At 37.2% G+C, this 19,149-nt stretch overlaps 1 protein-coding gene across 2 annotated transcripts in view; it reads left to right on the plus strand.

The window, feature by feature from the left end:
- nme7 (NME/NM23 family member 7) overlaps positions 1-19,149 on the plus strand; it is a 35,630-nt gene that overhangs the window by 3,025 nt on the left and 13,456 nt on the right. For both annotated transcript variants that reach the window (XM_027146937.2, XM_047813782.1), the window contains exons 2-10: positions 1,357-1,458; positions 2,488-2,654; positions 3,789-3,899; positions 6,786-6,836; positions 7,305-7,512; positions 9,181-9,286; positions 14,548-14,612; positions 15,382-15,450; positions 17,428-17,529. In XM_027146937.2, the coding sequence (XP_027002738.1) occupies positions 1,357-1,458; positions 2,488-2,654; positions 3,789-3,899; positions 6,786-6,836; positions 7,305-7,512; positions 9,181-9,286; positions 14,548-14,612; positions 15,382-15,450; positions 17,428-17,529 (981 nt within the window). The remainder of the gene's footprint in view (positions 1-1,356; positions 1,459-2,487; positions 2,655-3,788; positions 3,900-6,785; positions 6,837-7,304; positions 7,513-9,180; positions 9,287-14,547; positions 14,613-15,381; positions 15,451-17,427; positions 17,530-19,149) is intronic.

Raw genomic sequence — 19,149 nt, forward strand, 5'->3', positions numbered from 1 at the left:
TCAAACATAAGTTCTGCTTTAGTATTTGAAGGCGAGAAAATGCCTCGCCAAAAATCACTCGGTTAATCTAAAACTGTTTTGGGTACCAAACTGAGTTAAGATTTATAGGTTATATATAAACTGTGGTGAGAAAACAGAGACACCTTATGTCTAGCTTAGATATTAGGGAATCCATTTTTCATACCTTTAAGAACCAACAAATCTAACCGAGTGACTAAACATCCAAACCACACCTTAATAAAGTGCATTAGTGATCACATTAAGCACAATTTACTGATAAAACTAAGCCAACATGTATTTAAGGATTGTTGAAATAGGCAAATTATGAAAGATAGACCTAGTATGATAGACAGAGTAGACTGCCTCACTTGTGTTAGGTTAGACTTATTAAATGTAATTGCTGGACTCGTTTATTCAAACTGAAAATGTTGCTGAAAAGACTTCCAGGAAGATGTGATCTGAGGCTGTGTAAATTTTTTTTCCTCCACTGACTGTGTAATGATGTGAAATATTACATAACATGTAAGTTATTAACATGAATGTTGTCGGGTATTATTGGTTAATGAATCAAATAGGGGCACCTACAGGCTATGCGTTATAGCTTTTTATGCTTCTAATACTATAAATATGACCCTTGTTAGTCCCTGGTTAATGCCATACCTTTAAAAGAGTTTCACATGGAGTATTCGAGTATTCGACTCCAGCTCTGTCTGGATCACATGCTGCTAGATATGTTTGACATGTGGCCATCAATCCAGCAGAGGGCAGCCTGTAAGCAAAGCACTGCCTACTCCTTGTCTCCTCCATGTTTCTGTTCAAGGACATTCTCAGCATTGTGTGAAGGTGAAAAAGGCAACACCAAATTGAAATGCAAAAAGTTCAGCCACCGTCGTTTAAAGCAAAAATAGAAAAAAAAAATAGAAAAAAATAGACCTATAGTTCAAAAATAGAACTACAATTCTTACACTGTACGAATTGTTTACAATTTTGCGACTTTGGTTTGGTCCTTTATGAATAACCATCTTTTAATGATTGTTTTTGATCTCTGGCCTGTTTCACATTACAGCATTATCACAGCCCCTTCATGTCCTGACACTACAGCTGTGTGTTTGTGAAACGGTAGCACCACCTGTGTGATAACTGTATTGTGGAATCCCCAGAGGAACTAAAATACAAACTGAAAACATTGACTCTGGATTCCATGTTGTGACAAAGCCCAGCTGCCTGCTCATGCTGAGGGTCAGACCTCAAATGCTCAGGCTCCCTGTCCTAGCACACGGGTTAGCATCCCGACATGTCTCTGCTGGGCCTTAGCTGATCACAGGGCTCACACTGTGTCTGCTGTTCCCTTCACAGGAGGAGCGCTTTGCCTTCCTGACTGAGTGGTACGACCCCAGTGCTGCTCTCTTACGCCGTTACCAGCTCCTGTACTACCCTAAAGATGGCTCTGTGGAGATGGTAAGCAGTCCCCCAACACTTTTTCTTTTCTCCAGATGAAACTTTTATTCCCAGATGCATTCATGTCTGCTTATAACACTAGACCAGATAAGTATATATTTTCACATTTTCAACACTGATTAATTTTCTAGTAAAATGATGTAAATGTTTTTGTAGGACAAACCAAACAAATTGTATTTGCAAAAGTTTCATTAACATAGTAAGATTTTCTTTGTACTCATGTCACATTAACACACATTTTTAATTCACAGCTGATGAAATTTGAAAGATAAAGTACAGTAAAAGTACAAAATCACGACTACGCAATTTGGGTGTTAAATCTTTCAGTAAAACAGCTCATCCACTGCAGTGTATTATCCACCACATACACACACTTCCTCCTTTTAAGGTGCATTTGAGACAAAATAGGAAAAAATTGTGGTAACTCATCGCCAATTATGCAGTTTGAAGTGTCAAATAGTCTTCTTACATGTAAATTTAATCAATCTCAGGAGCATTCAGCATTTTATTATTTACAATATATTAACTAGTATCCAGCTTGATAAACTAGGCCAGACGAGGCATTTGGCGGATACAGAAAATGCTTTTAAATGAATCAAAATTACTGTTCATGCAACTTGCAGCATACAACTAGTTACATTTTTCATGTAAAGACAGCCAGAGGGAAGAGTCTGTTCCTATGGTAACAGTCACTGATTCAGTATCCAAGAACTATACTTTCACCAGAGAGAAATTCCTTTCTGCAAGAAATGATGAATGATGACGAATGTTGAGTTGCTTTGACGTTAAATTCAAACTGACTGACAATCTGACAGCTCAGACTGAGGTCTTATTGGCATTTCAGCAAAACAAAGTTGCAATTGAACATTAGGCTGTGTGTAACTCTTGTAGATGTAAACTTGGAAAAGATTCAATTTGTGTAGCTTAAGAATTTGATGCGATTTTAATCCAGGATTTTGGGATCCCCCCCCCCCCCCCCCCCACACACACACACACACACACTCCCAACTGTTCTTTTTCTCAATTTAGTTTGATGTGAAGAACCAACGGCCCTTTTTGAGGAGGACCAAATATGATGACCTCCATCCAGAGGACCTGTTTGTGGGGAACCGTGTTATTGTATTCTCTCGACAACTCAACCTTATTGACTACGGAGACCAGTACACCGCCAACAAATTGGGCAGCAAGAAAGAGAGGTAGTTCTGTTATACCACCAACCATACCTTCCAGCCTGATGAACTAGTTTATATTAAATATCGATTTAAATGAAGAGTGAAACATCCAAATCTGTAAAAGAGTTTTATGAGTATCGTGAAATATAAATGCATTTGAATCATAAAGATAGCAGTCATTAGTAATAGACACCTCAATGCTGTAAAGAAAAACATTCCTGGCTTCTATATTTGTATAATTCAATTAAAAGCATTCCACACACTTGATTTTTGTTTGTTTAGTTAGTATTCTGTTTTCCTATAAAAGAAATATTGAAAGGAAAAGAAGAAGAAGAAGAAGAAAATCTTCCATGCAATGCCTTTCTTTCAGTGCTGTGTAATGAACATTTTCTATATATTAGTGGATGGTGTGTAAATGAATCTCAAGTCTCTTTGTGCAAATTTGAAATCAGACTCCAGAAGCAGCCGGCCAAGTGCCCTATTCAATCAAACTCAGATTGCCTCTATCAACCTTAATGAATCCGGCTGTCAAGCTTTTCAAATTGTTACTGGTCTCAGATTGTAATTGCGATTAGGGCTAAAGCAATAGCTTAGAAACGGGAATTAAACAACAGACCTCCTGTGGTGTAACTGCAACTCTCCTACTTCAGAGTGTGAATGTAAATCAGAGAGCATGAAGTGATGAGTGATGAAGATTGGGTGGTATGGGTATACTCTATAGACCCATTAGACACAAGGAAGTGGCATAATTATACACCACAGTTTTCTCTTTGGGGAAAAATAACGATAAGTAATAGGTGGTCATATTGAATAACTCAGCTGTTCTGTGGTTCTTGCTTTTTCCTTATAGCTTGACTATTTGCTGCTGAGTATCCTAGCACCTGATCAGCAACGGTCAAAACATTAAAAAGCTTTGTGTTCAGTAGGCTTAGGAGATTATTGTGAACGGGTACTATGGGCTACACAGTCATGCAGGGATCAGCATTTCTATTTTGTTATTCCTGTATATATAAAAATGTAGAGGCCTGTCCTACTGTCTAAACATTTTGTTCTTTTACAATAATCAGCTCACAAACATGGATGATTGCATACCTACATCCCCTTCTCACAAATGTGGCCTTAAAGGAATCTTTCTTGTTTTATTTTTCGTTTCCATAGGACCTTGGCTATGATTAAGCCAGATGCAGTGACCAAAGTGGGCAGCATTATTCAGATGCTTTACGATGCCGGCCTCATCGTCACCAAGGCCAAAATGACCAAGTTAACTGGGTGAGCCAAGAAACACCATTTTGTTTTGTTATCTATTCCATTGAATTCACAGTGCATGAAGGATTAGTGGCCACATTAGAAGCTGTCGTTTTTTCTTTTTAGTCGGAAATGTGTACTAGTGGGGTGGCACGGTGGCTTAGTGGTTAACACGTTTTGCAGGGGTTCGATTCCCACCTCCACCTTGTGTGTGTGGAGTTTGCATGTTCTCCCCGTGCCTCGGGGGTTTCCTCCGGGTACTCCGGTTTCCTTCCCCGGTCCAAAGACATGCATGGTAGGTTGAATGGCATCTCTGGAAAATTGTCCGTAGTGTGTGAGTGTGAGTGAATAAGAGTGTGTGTGTGCCCTGTGATGGGTTGGCACTCTGTCCAGGGTGTATCCTGCCTTGATGCCAGATGATGCCTAAGATAGGCACAGGCTCCCCGTGACCCGAGAGTTCGGATAAGCGGTAGAAAATGAATGAACGAATGAATGAATGAACGAATGTGTACTAGTAGTATGGCTTATAATAACAAATTCAAATTTGTAGTCAACTAGTCTTCTGTTCAATAATTAGAGCAGAAACTTTTTCAGCACATTGCCCTTTTTAGTCTCTTTGATTTGTTGAGCATAGAAAGTGTCAAACCACACATCAGTTAATGGACATACAGAGGCTACAAATTAAATTTACAGCTTTACAGAAGCTGTAGTGCATGACACAGAAGCTTTATATTGCTTAACTGAAAGACGATAGCTGTGACATCTGTGTTCAATGTCTAAGTGAAATAGATGTTGTGTGCCGTTCTCTTTCTTACAGCATGGCCAATGATGTAGTTCACTCTGACACAAACAAGATAGACAGCCTTGTATATAGTCAGTTTAGTCTTTGCAGTTGACTGTAGACTTTAGTCTGAAATATTTTTAGCATAACAAAATAGGTTTCACCTGCATACTTGCCATCTGCCTCAGGGTATTTTCCACCGCCCTGAATATTCCAGAGCAGTGACTGTCAGTTATGAAAACTATAGATGGAGGTATCTGTTTGTAGCTCATTTGATGCTTTCCATTGTAATGTAAACAGTAAAGCATCGGAGGTGAAGAGGTCAATTAATGATTTTATTGATGTTTCTTTAGTCTCTTGTGTCTTGCATGACTCATTTTATATCCACTCTGATGTGGATATGTGGTGTTTGCCCAGTGGGCATCTGCCATACTTGATCCAATTTGTCATTCTTTTCTAAAGTTGGTGATTATCTGGATCAGGCAGATTGTCACTGATAGGATTTGAAATTGAGCCGTAGTGGATCTTCAAGGAGGGGTGTAGTGCCTGTCATCGTAATAAGCTTGGCAATCAATCGCTACAACCTAGCCAACTGCAGGGAAAATAGGTGAAACTGTCTTAAGCCATCTCCCCTGTTCTGTCCTAAAAATAAATATCAAGTATTTATATATTATTTCCTAGTGTGTAGCTGTCACAATAAACATAATAACATGATTATGTTACACCAATTCTGCATAGTGGCACAAGCAGTTAAGGCTCTGGGTTGTTTATTGGAGGATTGGGGTTCAAGCCCCAGCACTGCAAAGTCAAGAAGCTTTTTATTTGGGCCCTTGAGCAAGGCCCCTAGCCCTCAGTGCTCCAGGGGTGCTGTATCATGGCTGACCCTGCTCTCAGACTCCAACGTTGGGATATGCAATGAAAGAATTTCACTGTGCTGTAAAGTATATGTTACACACAAAGGCTTATTTTTCTTCTACTTCTACTTAATCATAGTCATTCACATGTGCACAGACAAGCTGTAATATTTACTAAAATGTCATAATTATCAAATTCTAGTATGGCCATGTAGGTTTCATTCATCAATGTTAGTTAGAAATAGAAATCTTTTTTCAACCAAAAAGCATTGGAGTACTCAGGCATAGAAAGCATAACATGAATGCATACAAATTGTTTTGAAATACAGAGTTCAATATAGTTGACATGACTAAACAATTACCTGTATTTAGCTGTGTGGATGTTAATCTGTTAGAATTGTTTCATTTGTAGCTTTCTTGCTCTCTGTTATTACCCCTGACTGTGGGTTAAAAACACACACTGTGATAAGTGCTAAGACATCCTGAGTGCTAAGACCAGACATCTCTGGTCTAATGAGTGTGATTTGTTCTCCATTGCTCAATTTATTTTTAAATTTTGTCCATTCTCTTTCTGTTGAAATGCAAATATCCATTTACACTTCCGTATGACTGCTGTTGCACAACTGCAGACACCAGTCGGATTTTGATTATTGCTGCAGACATCAAATTAAGGAACTACAGATGCACTTTGCTCCTCCTCTTGGAAGAATAATGTTTCATAGGCGGAGTGTAAGGGTTTATGCAACTGACTATTGTACTCAGATTTGTAGGTGTACACCCTCAGAGTTGCATAACCATTGTGTGATATGTGTCTATTTTTTGTAATTATTATTCTGATATATATATATATATATATATATATATATATATATATAATTTAATTATTTAAACATTTTTTACTTTTTTTTTTTTTAAAAACCTGACTATTTAAGTAACAAAACATAGAACCTTGAAAAGCTTTTCTTTCCTTTCCCAGAAGACTATGTGGAATTGTATGAGTGACTGTTGTTTTATGGAGACCGGGGCTGTTAACATTTTGTCAGCTTTTTTTTTTACTGACAAAAGTTTTACTTTTTTAGAGAGATTTCTTGTAGTTATTGTAGTTTAATCACTTTATTGACACCTGCATGATTTAGAAAATAATGAGAATTTTAGATTGCTTGACTAATGAATAGGAACAAATTGTTCTCATTGCAAACCTGGTCCTGCTATAGTTGTAAGCTGGGTTCATTGGATCACTTATTAACTGTGTGTACTTTTATGGCTTTCTTACAGGAAGCAGGCAGCAGACTTTTACATGGAACATCAGTCAAAGTCTTTTTTCAAGTAAGTCTCTCCTGAGTGAATGATTCACTTGTGTGAGTTTGCAAAGGAACTTTAAAGACCAGTTTTCTTGCATCATTGTTCTTTTGACTTTGCACGCTGATTCCCGGACATTTCGTCCACTTTCCGATGTCTTACAATGACATTGAAGGTTTTTCCCCCAAGTCAGTGATGTTAAATCATTGTGTAAGCCTTTGAACTTTGAAATCTTTTGAATCACTGAAGCATATTGCATAGAGAATTTAGTGACATTGTATGTGACTTTGCCTTTAAATTCTCCAATAGATGATTTTTTTTCCATTATTAATATACTGTAGTGAGACAGAATCATGATGTAGAATGTAAAAATGCTGTAAAACTAGAAAAAAGTACCTTAAAAAAGGCAGTATGTGTAACTCCACATCAGAATAATGCTTTCTGCTGCAAGGTTTAATTTGAACATACACAATCTGTATTTTTTTTTCTCCACAGTAGCCTTGTGCAGTTTGTGAGCTCCGGTCCTATAATAGTTATGGAGCTGATGGGAGATGAGGCCGTGTCTGTATGGAGGAAAGTTCTGGGTCCTACTGACTCTAGCGTAGCACGCAAAGATGCTCCATCCAGCCTTCGTGCCCAGTTTGGAACAGATGGCACCAGAAACGCAGGCCATGGATCAGACTGCCTGGCATCTGCAGCACGGGTATTTGAAGAGAACCATTCCTTTTAGAAACAATGGCTCATATTCATCAGTGTCACTTAGAAACAAATTTGAGTTTTGAAAGCGCACAGGTCCCACTCCCCAAACCCTTATTTACATATAATATGCATGCTACCACAGTTTACCATACTATATATAAACTATATGGGCAAACGTTTGTGGACATCTGCCTAGCACACCAAGATATAACCACACAATTGTCTAGAATGGCCTTGCGTCCAGTAGCTTTACAGTTTCCTTACCATGTACCCTTTACTGGAACTCAGGGACCTAGCCCAAACCTTCTCCAGCATGGTAACGTACACAGAATTAGGTCCATGAACACATGGTTTGCCAAGGCCGCATTGGAAGAGACTCCAGTGGCTGTGCTGTGCCCTTTACAGGCTCCATCATGCCTGTAATAAGTGCCTGACATCACTAAAGCTTTTTTGGCTGAATGAGCACTAATCCACATAGTCACCTTTGAAAATCTAGTGGAAAGGGGAATGAGTGAGTGGAGGTTGTGGAAAGGGGAGTGAGTGGAGATAAATCTGGAATGGGATATTCAAGAAGCACATATTGGTGAGTTGGTCAGGAGTCCACATAAATTTGGCCTGATAGTGTTTTATGCATATCAAACACGTCAAACACCAGATTTATTCTAAATGAGCCGATAAAAGATCCAAGATTTAAGAAGAGAGGTGCTTCTGTTTGAGGTTGCTGCAAATTATGGTGTTTTCCCGGAAGCCTCTGAAATGACACAAAAGATGCACACAATATTGCACTTGAAAAGGTAATGAATTAACATCACAATTAATTTGTTCCAGTGAAACTTGACTTCTAACCAGTTTACCTTTTTTTCATAGCTATTTTTTTTATTCTGTTTAGCTCGAGATCAATTTCATCTTTTTTGAGATCATGTTTTATTTTTAAATATAGCCAAGTTCCTATCCTGAGCACTCATCTGGGGAAGAGTGCCCTGAGGTGCAGGACAGTTGCCATGCAGTCAGAAAAGGTTCTAACTGATGCAGTGCTGGAAGGAATATGCTGCTTGAAACAAATCCTTATTTCAAAGAAATGAAACCCTGAAGGAGGTTCATTAAACACTAATGGACTACCGAAGTTTAAAAAAGCACACACTTATATTTTGACGTTTTGAATGAAAGTAATTATGTAATGACCTCAAATATTGCTCAATAAGATCCAGCCAGGACATGTAGTTCCCTTCCGTACAATGGTGCATTCAAGTTGCCAGGTGGTAGAATACAATCTGGTAGAGGCATGATGTTTGTTTGTATAACATTGTGAAACACTGCCTATTCATATCCGCATTACAAATGATGCATTGACACTATTTAGCATTTTAGAGCAACATTTTGGGGTCTGTTATTTTAAGGGTCATTGTCAGTTTCGGTTTTTATTTTTTTTATGCTACTTAATTTACTGTATTTGCCAGAAAATTGATTTTGATGATTAAACTCTATCAAACTTAGGTTACAGAACAAATTGATCAAATTTGCACACACTCCAACAGATGCACTGTGGAATAAATTGTTACTTGAATTGTTGTGCTTGTTGCTGTATATGTCCAGATTTGAAATTACACTTGATTACATTTGCAACAATTTACAAGTTATAGCTGAATGATTGCATATAATTCTCTTCCTCTAGGAGTTGGAGTTCTTTTTTCCTTCAACTGCAGGCCACGGCCCTACCAATACAGCTAAATACCAAGACTCTACCTGTTGCATCATCAAACCACATGCAGTCTCAGATAGTAAGGCACCACACACACACACACACACACACACACACACACACACACACACACACACACACACACACACACACACACACACACACACACACGTGAACAGTGGCTTCAGGCTTAGCATGACATCTACATGAAATGTGGGACATTAATTGTATTTGCTTTTGCTATTGTGCTTAACTGTCTCAGCTGAATTTAGACTGATGTGCTTTTAGCTTTTATTGGTTTTCATCTTGAAAACCATTATTTTTGTGTGTGTTTCTTTAAACACAATATATTTATATTAAAGATGCTTGTCTGTGTTGTTGAGATCATGTCTGCTGCTTTGGCAGTCCACACCTATTTCTCCACAGCATTTAGATACTGAATTGTTAACACAAATTTGGTCCTGCTTTTATTCAAAGTAGAATATTCAAAGTATTTCAAAAGTCAGGTTAGCTGAATAAACAGATAATAGTTTTAAGAGGACTGGAATCTGAGTTGGCATAAATGTCAGTGTAAAAACGTGCATAGTCTGACATGTCTGATATCTCTATTGTCTGGTATATTTCGACAATAACCATTTGACCGACATGGCAGATGAACAATTACAGAATATTCTTTCATTTACTTCATTGTTACCAGAAAAGTGTACAAAACCCATCAGATGCACCATGGCCTGTGTCTAGTACTAATTAAACTTCAAAGTTAAGAAGACCCTTTATTACATGTATGACAGCTCTCACATGTGTGATCCACATGCTTTCCAGTTGGAGGCTTATGACAATCTTATATATTTATAAGTACAAATGTTTGTGGTCATACAGAGATATACTACAAGCCAGGCCATGCATGTTGTCAGTAAATATTTTAGTTGAATACAATAAGAAGATGAGACAGTTTCTGGTAAAATGCATGTAAGTGTACTAAACTTGTTAACCTCTAAGAGTTATGTACATATACATGTACATATACATGCATATGTACATCTAAGCAGTACGCATGTCATTGAATTCAATATTTACTTCAAAAAATCTTTTAAAGATACTTCTACACTTTATTGTTAAATCTCTCTCTCTCTCTCTTTCTATCTTTCTCCCTCTTTGTCTGTTCATGATGAATATCTCTCCCTACAGCCAGTACTTAACCCTCCTTCTCAATGGATTTTCTTTTTCTAAATCCCTCTCCTGATCCTTGTTCATAGAGCATGCCACCAAGGCACTGACCTGTGAAATCTCCAATCCCCTGGATGAAGCTGAGGCCAGAGATTTTACATAACTAGAATGCCCAGAGTTGATCTTTCACATTGTAGTGGCTAAATGGGCCGGGTTAGAATATTCAGCAAAAGCACAAAAGCCCCAAAATAGGTCACTGGACAAAATTTAAAAATCATTTATTTCAAATATGAACTGTGTTACAGCTCATTTGGTCATATGTAAATTACTAGCTGTGTATTGCAATTCAGGCTGAGTTTGTCTACCCTGCTATTTTTCCTGCATATTTGGAGTCTTGGCCTGCCACATTATTCAGACTCCTACACTCTCCGGAACTGTAAAGGTCAGATAATTAACTCCTTGGTCAGCCAGTGACCTCAGTTTAGCCCATGTAATTCATGTGTAGAAGTGAGACCCAAATTCAGCTTGTCTGTTTAAGTTAGGCTTGAATCTCTCCTCTCTCTTTTAACAATGCGCCACACGTCATAAAAAGGAAAAGTGCACTGTGCTATTTGTTTTGCTGTTGTTTCTCCTGTATTGAGCAAAATCTTTCAGGCAACAAGGGCACAGGCAGAATACAGTTAGCTATAAATTGATATTTTGAGAACATTGATTGAAATATAAATGAATAAACGGAGAAATGTTTGACAGTTGACAATGAAAAACGAGAGAGGAAAAAAAGAAATAAATTTATGGCAGAATATGAATTCTCAGGTTGTTTACTGTATGAGCATCCTGCACATCCGCCTCTTTCTCATCACCTGTGATAAAAGCCACTTGTGGCATTTAAACACAAATATCATCATTGCATCTTTTCTTGACTAATCACTGCCTGTTTCATATAATTTTTTTTGCTAATGTGCCTTTATTGGGTCATTATTACACTTTGCTATTATTGTTACATAGTAATTACTTCTCTGTTTTGATGATCATGTGAAATAGCGTCACAAACATTTTACTAGCCAGAATCAGATTACAAATGGAACTGAATGAGCAAACTTAAATATAAATATATAATTATTAAAGGTTCTATCAGACCTGAGCAGACCGACTGCAGTTACACAGTATTGTGCAGGCAGATCATCGAGTTTAGGGTTAACCTAAATACATTACTTTTTCATGTTTTTATTTTGTTGATAAAATGTAATGTTTTTTTTTTTTGTTTTTTTTTGTTTTTTTAATAAAGAGGTGTTAAGTATATTATTTCTGAGTTTGTTAAGGAAAAAGTTTCCACCTGCTTAAAGGTTTGTTGTTTTTCTATGAGGCACCTGGTTAGCAGATATATATCGAAGCCCACTGTGAGCATACACATTGCAAACAGCCCTCCCTCTCCCCCTGGATTTACACACACACACACACACACACACACACACACACACACACACACACACACACACACACACACACACACACACACACACACACACACACACACACAGTAAGACCTACTGTGTCCTGCCTGAAGTCCTAAGGCTTAGATACTGACAGCTGGTGATTCAGCCTATATTATTTTTTGATTAAGAGGACTAGAGCCCAACAGATCTCTGGCAAGAGCGGCAAATGCTAGCCAAAACCCCCTACTGAGATAGCAGATATAACGGAAGTCATTTTAGAGCTTAAACTATAGCCTCCCTGTTCATTTTGCTGGCACAGCTTGTCTTTCTGTTGTTGCTTTGTGTTTGTTTTGTGTTGTGCTCAAACATAATATGATCTCTCAACTGTTGTTGGTTAGCTGTTCATATCCAGTCTGGCCATTAGGCTCACCATTGTTAACATCTTGCATCCTGTCAACACAAACTCATATGAATGGCTAATTGAATGTATTTGAACAGCCTGCCTTAGAGGGAACGTGAAAGAGAAAACCTCTAAGAGAGAGCATGGATATATAGATGTCTGGCTAAGGCTACAGAAGTTCATGCACAAATAACTACCAGGCTATTATAAATGGCTAATCATTTACTCACCTTTATTGTCAAAGACCTCATGGTAAGCAATATTTTACACTTTCACTAGGACAGAGCCTAGAGAATATTTTAACAGAAACACGTGAATGTTTAAACCGTTGTATGGATTTTTACTGCAGTCATCAATACTGTGTAACTACTGGCCTTGCAGGTAATATAGCATTTTTTCATTAATCCCTCCCCAAGTGCATTCCATATATGGGGGCATGGCGTATATAGCTCTTGTGTTATGTAATCACTAGAAGGACAACCTTACCAGTAATTTGTATAGATAATTGGTAGAAATAAACTCTCCACAGTATACAGCAAATAATAAAGGGCACATGGAAAGCTTTACAAAACAAATTAAGTAACTTTAAATCCCAAGTGTATGTATAATAGAATGTATGTGTAATTAGCTGGTAATTACCCTAAACGGTGCTTGTACTTTCCTTGTCATAGATCATGTGAAAGATAGTATCCATGACCAACTGTAGCTGACTAAAGCTGAATAAAATGCTCTTTACCAATGAAAGAGCTTGCTCATGACTGGAATAGAGAAACATGTTGCTAAGCTGCCCCAACCCAATTGCTTAGCAACAGGCGTGCTTGCGTCTAGCACGGCTGATGGGGCTGTGGCTCAATGATGCTGCTGTGGGAGAACCATATAGGTGTCATGACGGTACCATATGCATGCTCTCAGAATCTCCACAGGTGGTGCTGCAGCCACAGTGAATAAAAATATAATCATTTTTGTAACATGTAAAAGAAAAACAGATGTACATTTTTAACCTGCAAAAAGTGCAGATACAACACATATTTTTGTTCTAGGTATGGTGATTGGTTCAGGATTATTTGTCCAGGATGAGTAATCTGTAATCTGTGTTATGTTTTACCACCAGGAACGTACTCGCTGTTCCTGAATGTACAATGCGGCTGTAATGAATACATGCTATTATAGCAAAGAGTTAGTTCTGGGAGTTTCCTGGCTGATACTGATATCACACCACCACTTATTTTGTGGGTTCCCAGGCACATATATTGGGCTTGTCCAAGGCAAAAAGTACTTTTATTAAAAGTATTTAATTGTTCTGGTTTATGTGTAGTTCATACGTAGAGCTTTTTGTGTTCTGCAGACTGTTTGCTTCTCCACTGTAATTCAATGCACTGTGGTTTGACTAAACACAGTGTCCTCTGAGAGGCTTTTACTAGTATAATCACCGCATGCTCTTTCCAGAGGAGACTGTGCTGAGAGAAACCTAGAGCTACAACATTGTGCAATGTCAAAATAGTTGAAAAAATATTTAATCCCTGATTTAATCCCTGAGTATCTTTTGTACTCTGAGGTTTGGATAAACTATCACAGACAACTCTGGAGGTTAAACAGAAAGGATGAAGGTCTCCTGAAAAAGTTATAGCATGTTTGTAAAGATAATTTATTGGCATAGTTTTTTTTTTGTTCAGAGGTTGCCATGGAAATGCAAATGGCCATCTGTCAAAATCACAGTCGTGATGAATTATAAGAAAAAACAGGCTCTTAGTACATTATTTTTCTAGTTGTTTTATTTTCACTGTGGTGCTGGCTTTTAGCTTATACACCTACTATTCATTAACAGCATGCTCCGCCACCTCATTGTCTGACACACTGATGCTGCACATTAATTAAATTACTAAGAAAGTTTAAACAGAGAGTTTAATCTGTCTGTATAGTTGTGTATACATTTTTGGTAAAGTGGAGAAATACAACTTAGACTAGAGTCATGTCTTTGTCATGTCTGAAACAGGGGAATTAAGCTGAAGGTCACAGCACGAGACACTGCATGTGCAATGACACCAGAGTCTCATTGGGCTTTTTCTAGTGTCGCTCTTGATGACTCATATATTACTCACAGGATCTAGAGAAGATTGTGCATGAAACCAAATGTCTCAGTGTGGCACAAAAAAACCCCAAGAGGATAGAAAGACCTGTGGAAATGAAATGATGCTCACCATTGTGCCTATATCTGTAGCGCCTTTATGAAGTCACTGAGGATCATTCTACTTTTATGAGCACTGGGCTATGTCATGATGTTTTTTGTGTTTCATTTTATTCTACGTAAAATGTTGCTGAATTTGTGTTGTGCATCCACAGCTCTGACCGGAAAGATCCTCAGCTCAATCACAGAAGCTGGATTTGAGATCTCTGCATTACAGATGGTCAGTGCACTGACAATTTCAAACTACATTTAATGTCATGTCGGTATTTCTGTGTATTTTTACTAATACACTGAATAACATTTTCAAAGATTTAGAAGGTTTCTTGTATATCAATGAAAAATGTTTTTAATATTTAAAAATATCCTAAGTATTTTTAAATATTAAAATATCTTTCTAAGTAAGAACCTGATTAAGATAGGCTTTCCTTTTTTCCACATTGTGGTCTGACCTGGCAATAGCCAAGAAGTTTGCTTTGTCCAATTACCTTGTTCCTGTGCTGTGCTGTCTCTGTTACATTTAATCATAGCACAGAAATAAAAGCCCTGAGCTAAGACTGTTCCATAGAAGCTTTGATGCTACGATGATCATTATTATTCATGTAGCTGGGAGTGTTCTTTATAAAATGCATATTGTATTTCATAGTGCAGTAATGTTTTATATTAATAGTGGTCTGAGATGGTTATGTAAACAGGCCATCCAATTCTCCCTCTGAGCTTGAGGCCAAGATATTAGCTTTGATATTCAGCTGTAAATTCAAGGCGACTTTGTTCCTCCTGAACAAAAAAGCAAAAGAGAATCAATGAATTAATGTTTTCTGGGTGAAGATGAGTGTTTGCATCAAAGAATCAGTTATACAGTTCAGTTCCCAATGAGTGGTCAATACCAGGCCACTGTTTATATTTGGTTGCATTTACATTTTTGATAGATGTATATTCATTTTTTTTCCTGTTTTAAATTTGTTTTAAGATTTTTCTTATCATTTTCACAGTTCAACATGGATCCTGCAAATGCAGAAGAGTTTCTAGAAGTTTATAAAGGTGTAGTCACAGAGTACACAGTAAGTAGAACAGCTCTCACCCCACATTTTCAGTAAAGGGAAACAATGCCCTTCTCTATAGCAGAACATGTTAAAGAAATAATAATTAAAAAAAAAAACAAATACAAAAAAATTATAACACAACTGCAACAGGAAAGTACACAAAAACTTGTGATGCAGCCTGATGTAATGTTACCACTCGGATTATAGACAAAATAATAGACAAAATGATGTGGTATAAGTGGAATAAAATACTTTTTTGCTATTATATTATATTAATTCTGTATATGTATTATTATCATTTTTTATTGATTAAATAATGACACATCTTTCAAAGACTGTTAATCATTTTAATACTAGATTCTATAGTTTAATTTTGTGTGAGACATACAGCCTTTCCAATCATGTGCATGTATTTGACTAGCTCTCGGTATGATTTTAAAGAGTTTGCATAAATATGCATATGTGCTTGTGCGTGCATTACGTGTTCATTAGACTTATACACAGAGTTTGTCACTCCTAGTCTCAGGAACCCAAGAACGTCTTTTATATACAGTTTATCTGTTGTGTTTTCCTGTTGCTGTAGTGAAGGCAGGACATTTTTTCTTCATAACCTGGTCCAAATGAGAGATATTATTTCCACAAAATGTATTATTCATGTGTTTCCTAAATTAAAGAGTTTTATTATGTACTATAGCCGTTTGAACAAATCTGGTAGCTATAAACCAAACAGTGAAAGATATATTTGGAAGGTGACAAGCTATATTTACATTTAAATGTTTAAATGTATCCTTTTCTCTTTTTTTCCATACTGTTATACTTATCCACCTCATGGTTCAATGTATTGTGTGTTCTGAGATGCTTTTCTGCTCATGGTTGTAAAGAATGCTTATTCGAGTACGAACCAGTCTGACTATTTTCCTCTGATGAATCTTATCAACTAGGTCGAATCTTATCAACTAGGGGTTTTGCTTGCAGAACTGGATTTTTTTGTTTGTTTGTTTTTAACACTTCTGTATAAACTTTAGAGAATGTTGTGTGTGAAAATCCCACATCAGCAGTTTTGGAAATACCTACACCAGCCAGTCTGGCACCAACAACCCATGCCACAGTTAAAGTCAGGTCTTCCTTTTTCCCCTATTCTGATGTTTGTTGATAATTTAATACAGGTGTTCTTGCTAAACTGTCTGGTTAGTTATGCATTTTCTTGAAAATATAAGACGGTATGTGTCATGAAAAAAGCTAGAGACGTAGTGAGAAAAAAAAAAAAAAACTCATTAAAGCACCAAAATAATCCATGCAAAGGATTAGGTGTTAGACAGTGATTGTGCTGGTGTAATTGCTGCTTCTGCAAATTTAGGGGCTATGTCTATGCTTATATTCTCTGTTTTCCAGCTAGTGAAATTGCAAAAAAAATTTTCAAGGCATAAAGAAAAATCCTTTTTCTTCTGTTTTTATTCATCTACAGAATGTATTTCAAGTAGCCAGACAAAGAAAGGGCTATTGTTTTGCAGCAGGTGATTGAATGCGATGTTGTTTATTTTAATGCACTTTAAAAACCACTTAATGTTCAGAGGCCCTGTGGTGGAACTGTTCATTTTGTTTTGGCTATAATCTTTATTAGATGTTATTTTGAAGGAGTCAAATGGTCGCATCTCATAAAACATTTAAAAAGAGGAATGCCCGCATTTTTGCTGATGATTCTCCTCATTCTATGTCTCGGTTCCTGCCTTCCGCATACAGTTACCAGCATGCTTTCACCCAATACGATTAACATCAAATGGAAATTGAACCCCTTGCAACGAGACTATATGAACAATAGTGATTATTGTTGCAGCTGTTTTTTTTAATAAATTTTTTTAAAGGTATTGTAGAACCCCTAGCCATTTTGTAGTCTTTTACAGGCTATCCAGTATCAGGGACATAATGGACTCTTTCACTGATAAATGTTGGTAGAGCAAACATCGTCTTGTTAACCCTTGGATGCTTGCTTTGCAGAGTATGGTGTCTGAGCTGTGTTCTGGACCCTGCATGGCCCTTGAGATTAACGGTACAGATGCACCCAAAAAGTTCAGAGAATTCTGCGGCCCAGCCGACCCGGTGAGTGAAAGAAATGTTCATCTTTGTGCACTTCAAACATCAAAGCAGGGAAATTTTACTTTTTTTTTTTTTAAAGAATGGCCCACTCATGACCACCTGTCTCAAAGTAAAGTGCTGAATGCTAACTATTGTGAGGCCTGTGCGATGTTAATAGCTGCTTTGTCCAGACGTGAAATTTAGAATAGAAACAGGAAAATGAACGGTTTTAATTTGATCGTATATGAAATAATTTTCTTTTAATGAAGTTGTATGCTGTTTCATGCTCCTCCCTCTTCCTTACAGTACCTGAACTTTTTAACTGAACTGTACTCAGGTGCTTTAAATAACATGAGCTGCATCTGTAAGTTACACCTTAGATTTCAGTCAGTCAACCTGAGTAAAAGGCTGCTTTGTATCCTGTAACGTCTCGGTGAAATGTACACGGCTCCAGGTTTCCAATTCTTTGTCATTCAGCCAATTCAGGTGTGTAGCAAAAGAGTGTTGCAGTGCACAGGTCCTTGTTGATCTTTGTTCCACCTGTGCTGAATTTGTTGCCAAGGTGCAGATGGCATACATTTGTAATGCTGCCAGTGCTATTGGATTAACAATGCATGTGTGCCCTTGAACCAGCCTCTCACATACGGTTAAGGGTTGATAATTTAGTGGACTTTGAAATGATCACTGATATGCTTCCTCTTCCTCTCCTCCTCACAATATCTGGTAAAGGGTTATGTTTAACAAAAAAAACCCTGAAAGACTTCCTGTGAAGCTTTGTATGTCTGCTAATATTTAGCACACCTTTGTATGCTCATTTTACACCATAGGAACATTGTGTGATGATTTATTTCCTTTAACGCATGTACACCATTGAGTAAAAATGGCTCGAATTCTTCACAGATATTTAGATATCTTTTGCTATTGTTGTAGTCTGGTCTGTTTGCATTTTGTGTTATTTGACTCTGACCCCAACCTCCTCAGTTGGGGTATGTGAAGAAAAGAATTCCATTGTGCTGTAATGTATATGTGGCGATAATAAAGGCTTCTATGCTCTATGCTTCTATGCTTCTATGGGAGCATCTCCTAAATGACAAAAAACAACAATTTTTTTTTTTTTGCTTTTAAACTACTATAGAGATGTGAATGTATTGTCACTCGTTTGGTTGTCCTCTCACTCTATCATTTTCGGGGCACTGATTCAACCATCATTAGCTCAAATGAAGTTTAAGCCAAAAAACTGAAAATTACTAGGACTGGTAGTACCTGTTTACTTTGGTGCTTGCAGACATAAGGACTTTAAATCAATTTGTGCTTATTGTACATCTAAAGCATGGGTGTCGTTTTTTATTTATAACATGTTGTTTTGGTAGTTTATTCAATGATGGGCTTCTTAAATGTGTGTATATTCAAACTCAACATGAGTTTCTCTGCTATATTTTCCAACTCACTTGACAGTAAACTTTAGTAACCTTTTCAATTGCTTTCTAGTTAAAGAAGGACTATATATCCGGTACACACACGACAGGAAGGAATTGCAAAATGAAGTAATCACCCACTGAAACATTGTATTTGTAGAATGTTGGGTTGTCAAAAATAAAATATTCTTGCTGTTTTATCATATCTAACTATATTTTATGTACTCCT

The sequence above is a fragment of the Tachysurus fulvidraco genome, chromosome 5 (genome assembly GCF_022655615.1).
Source record: "Tachysurus fulvidraco isolate hzauxx_2018 chromosome 5, HZAU_PFXX_2.0, whole genome shotgun sequence".
NCBI lineage: Eukaryota > Metazoa > Chordata > Actinopteri > Siluriformes > Bagridae > Tachysurus > Tachysurus fulvidraco.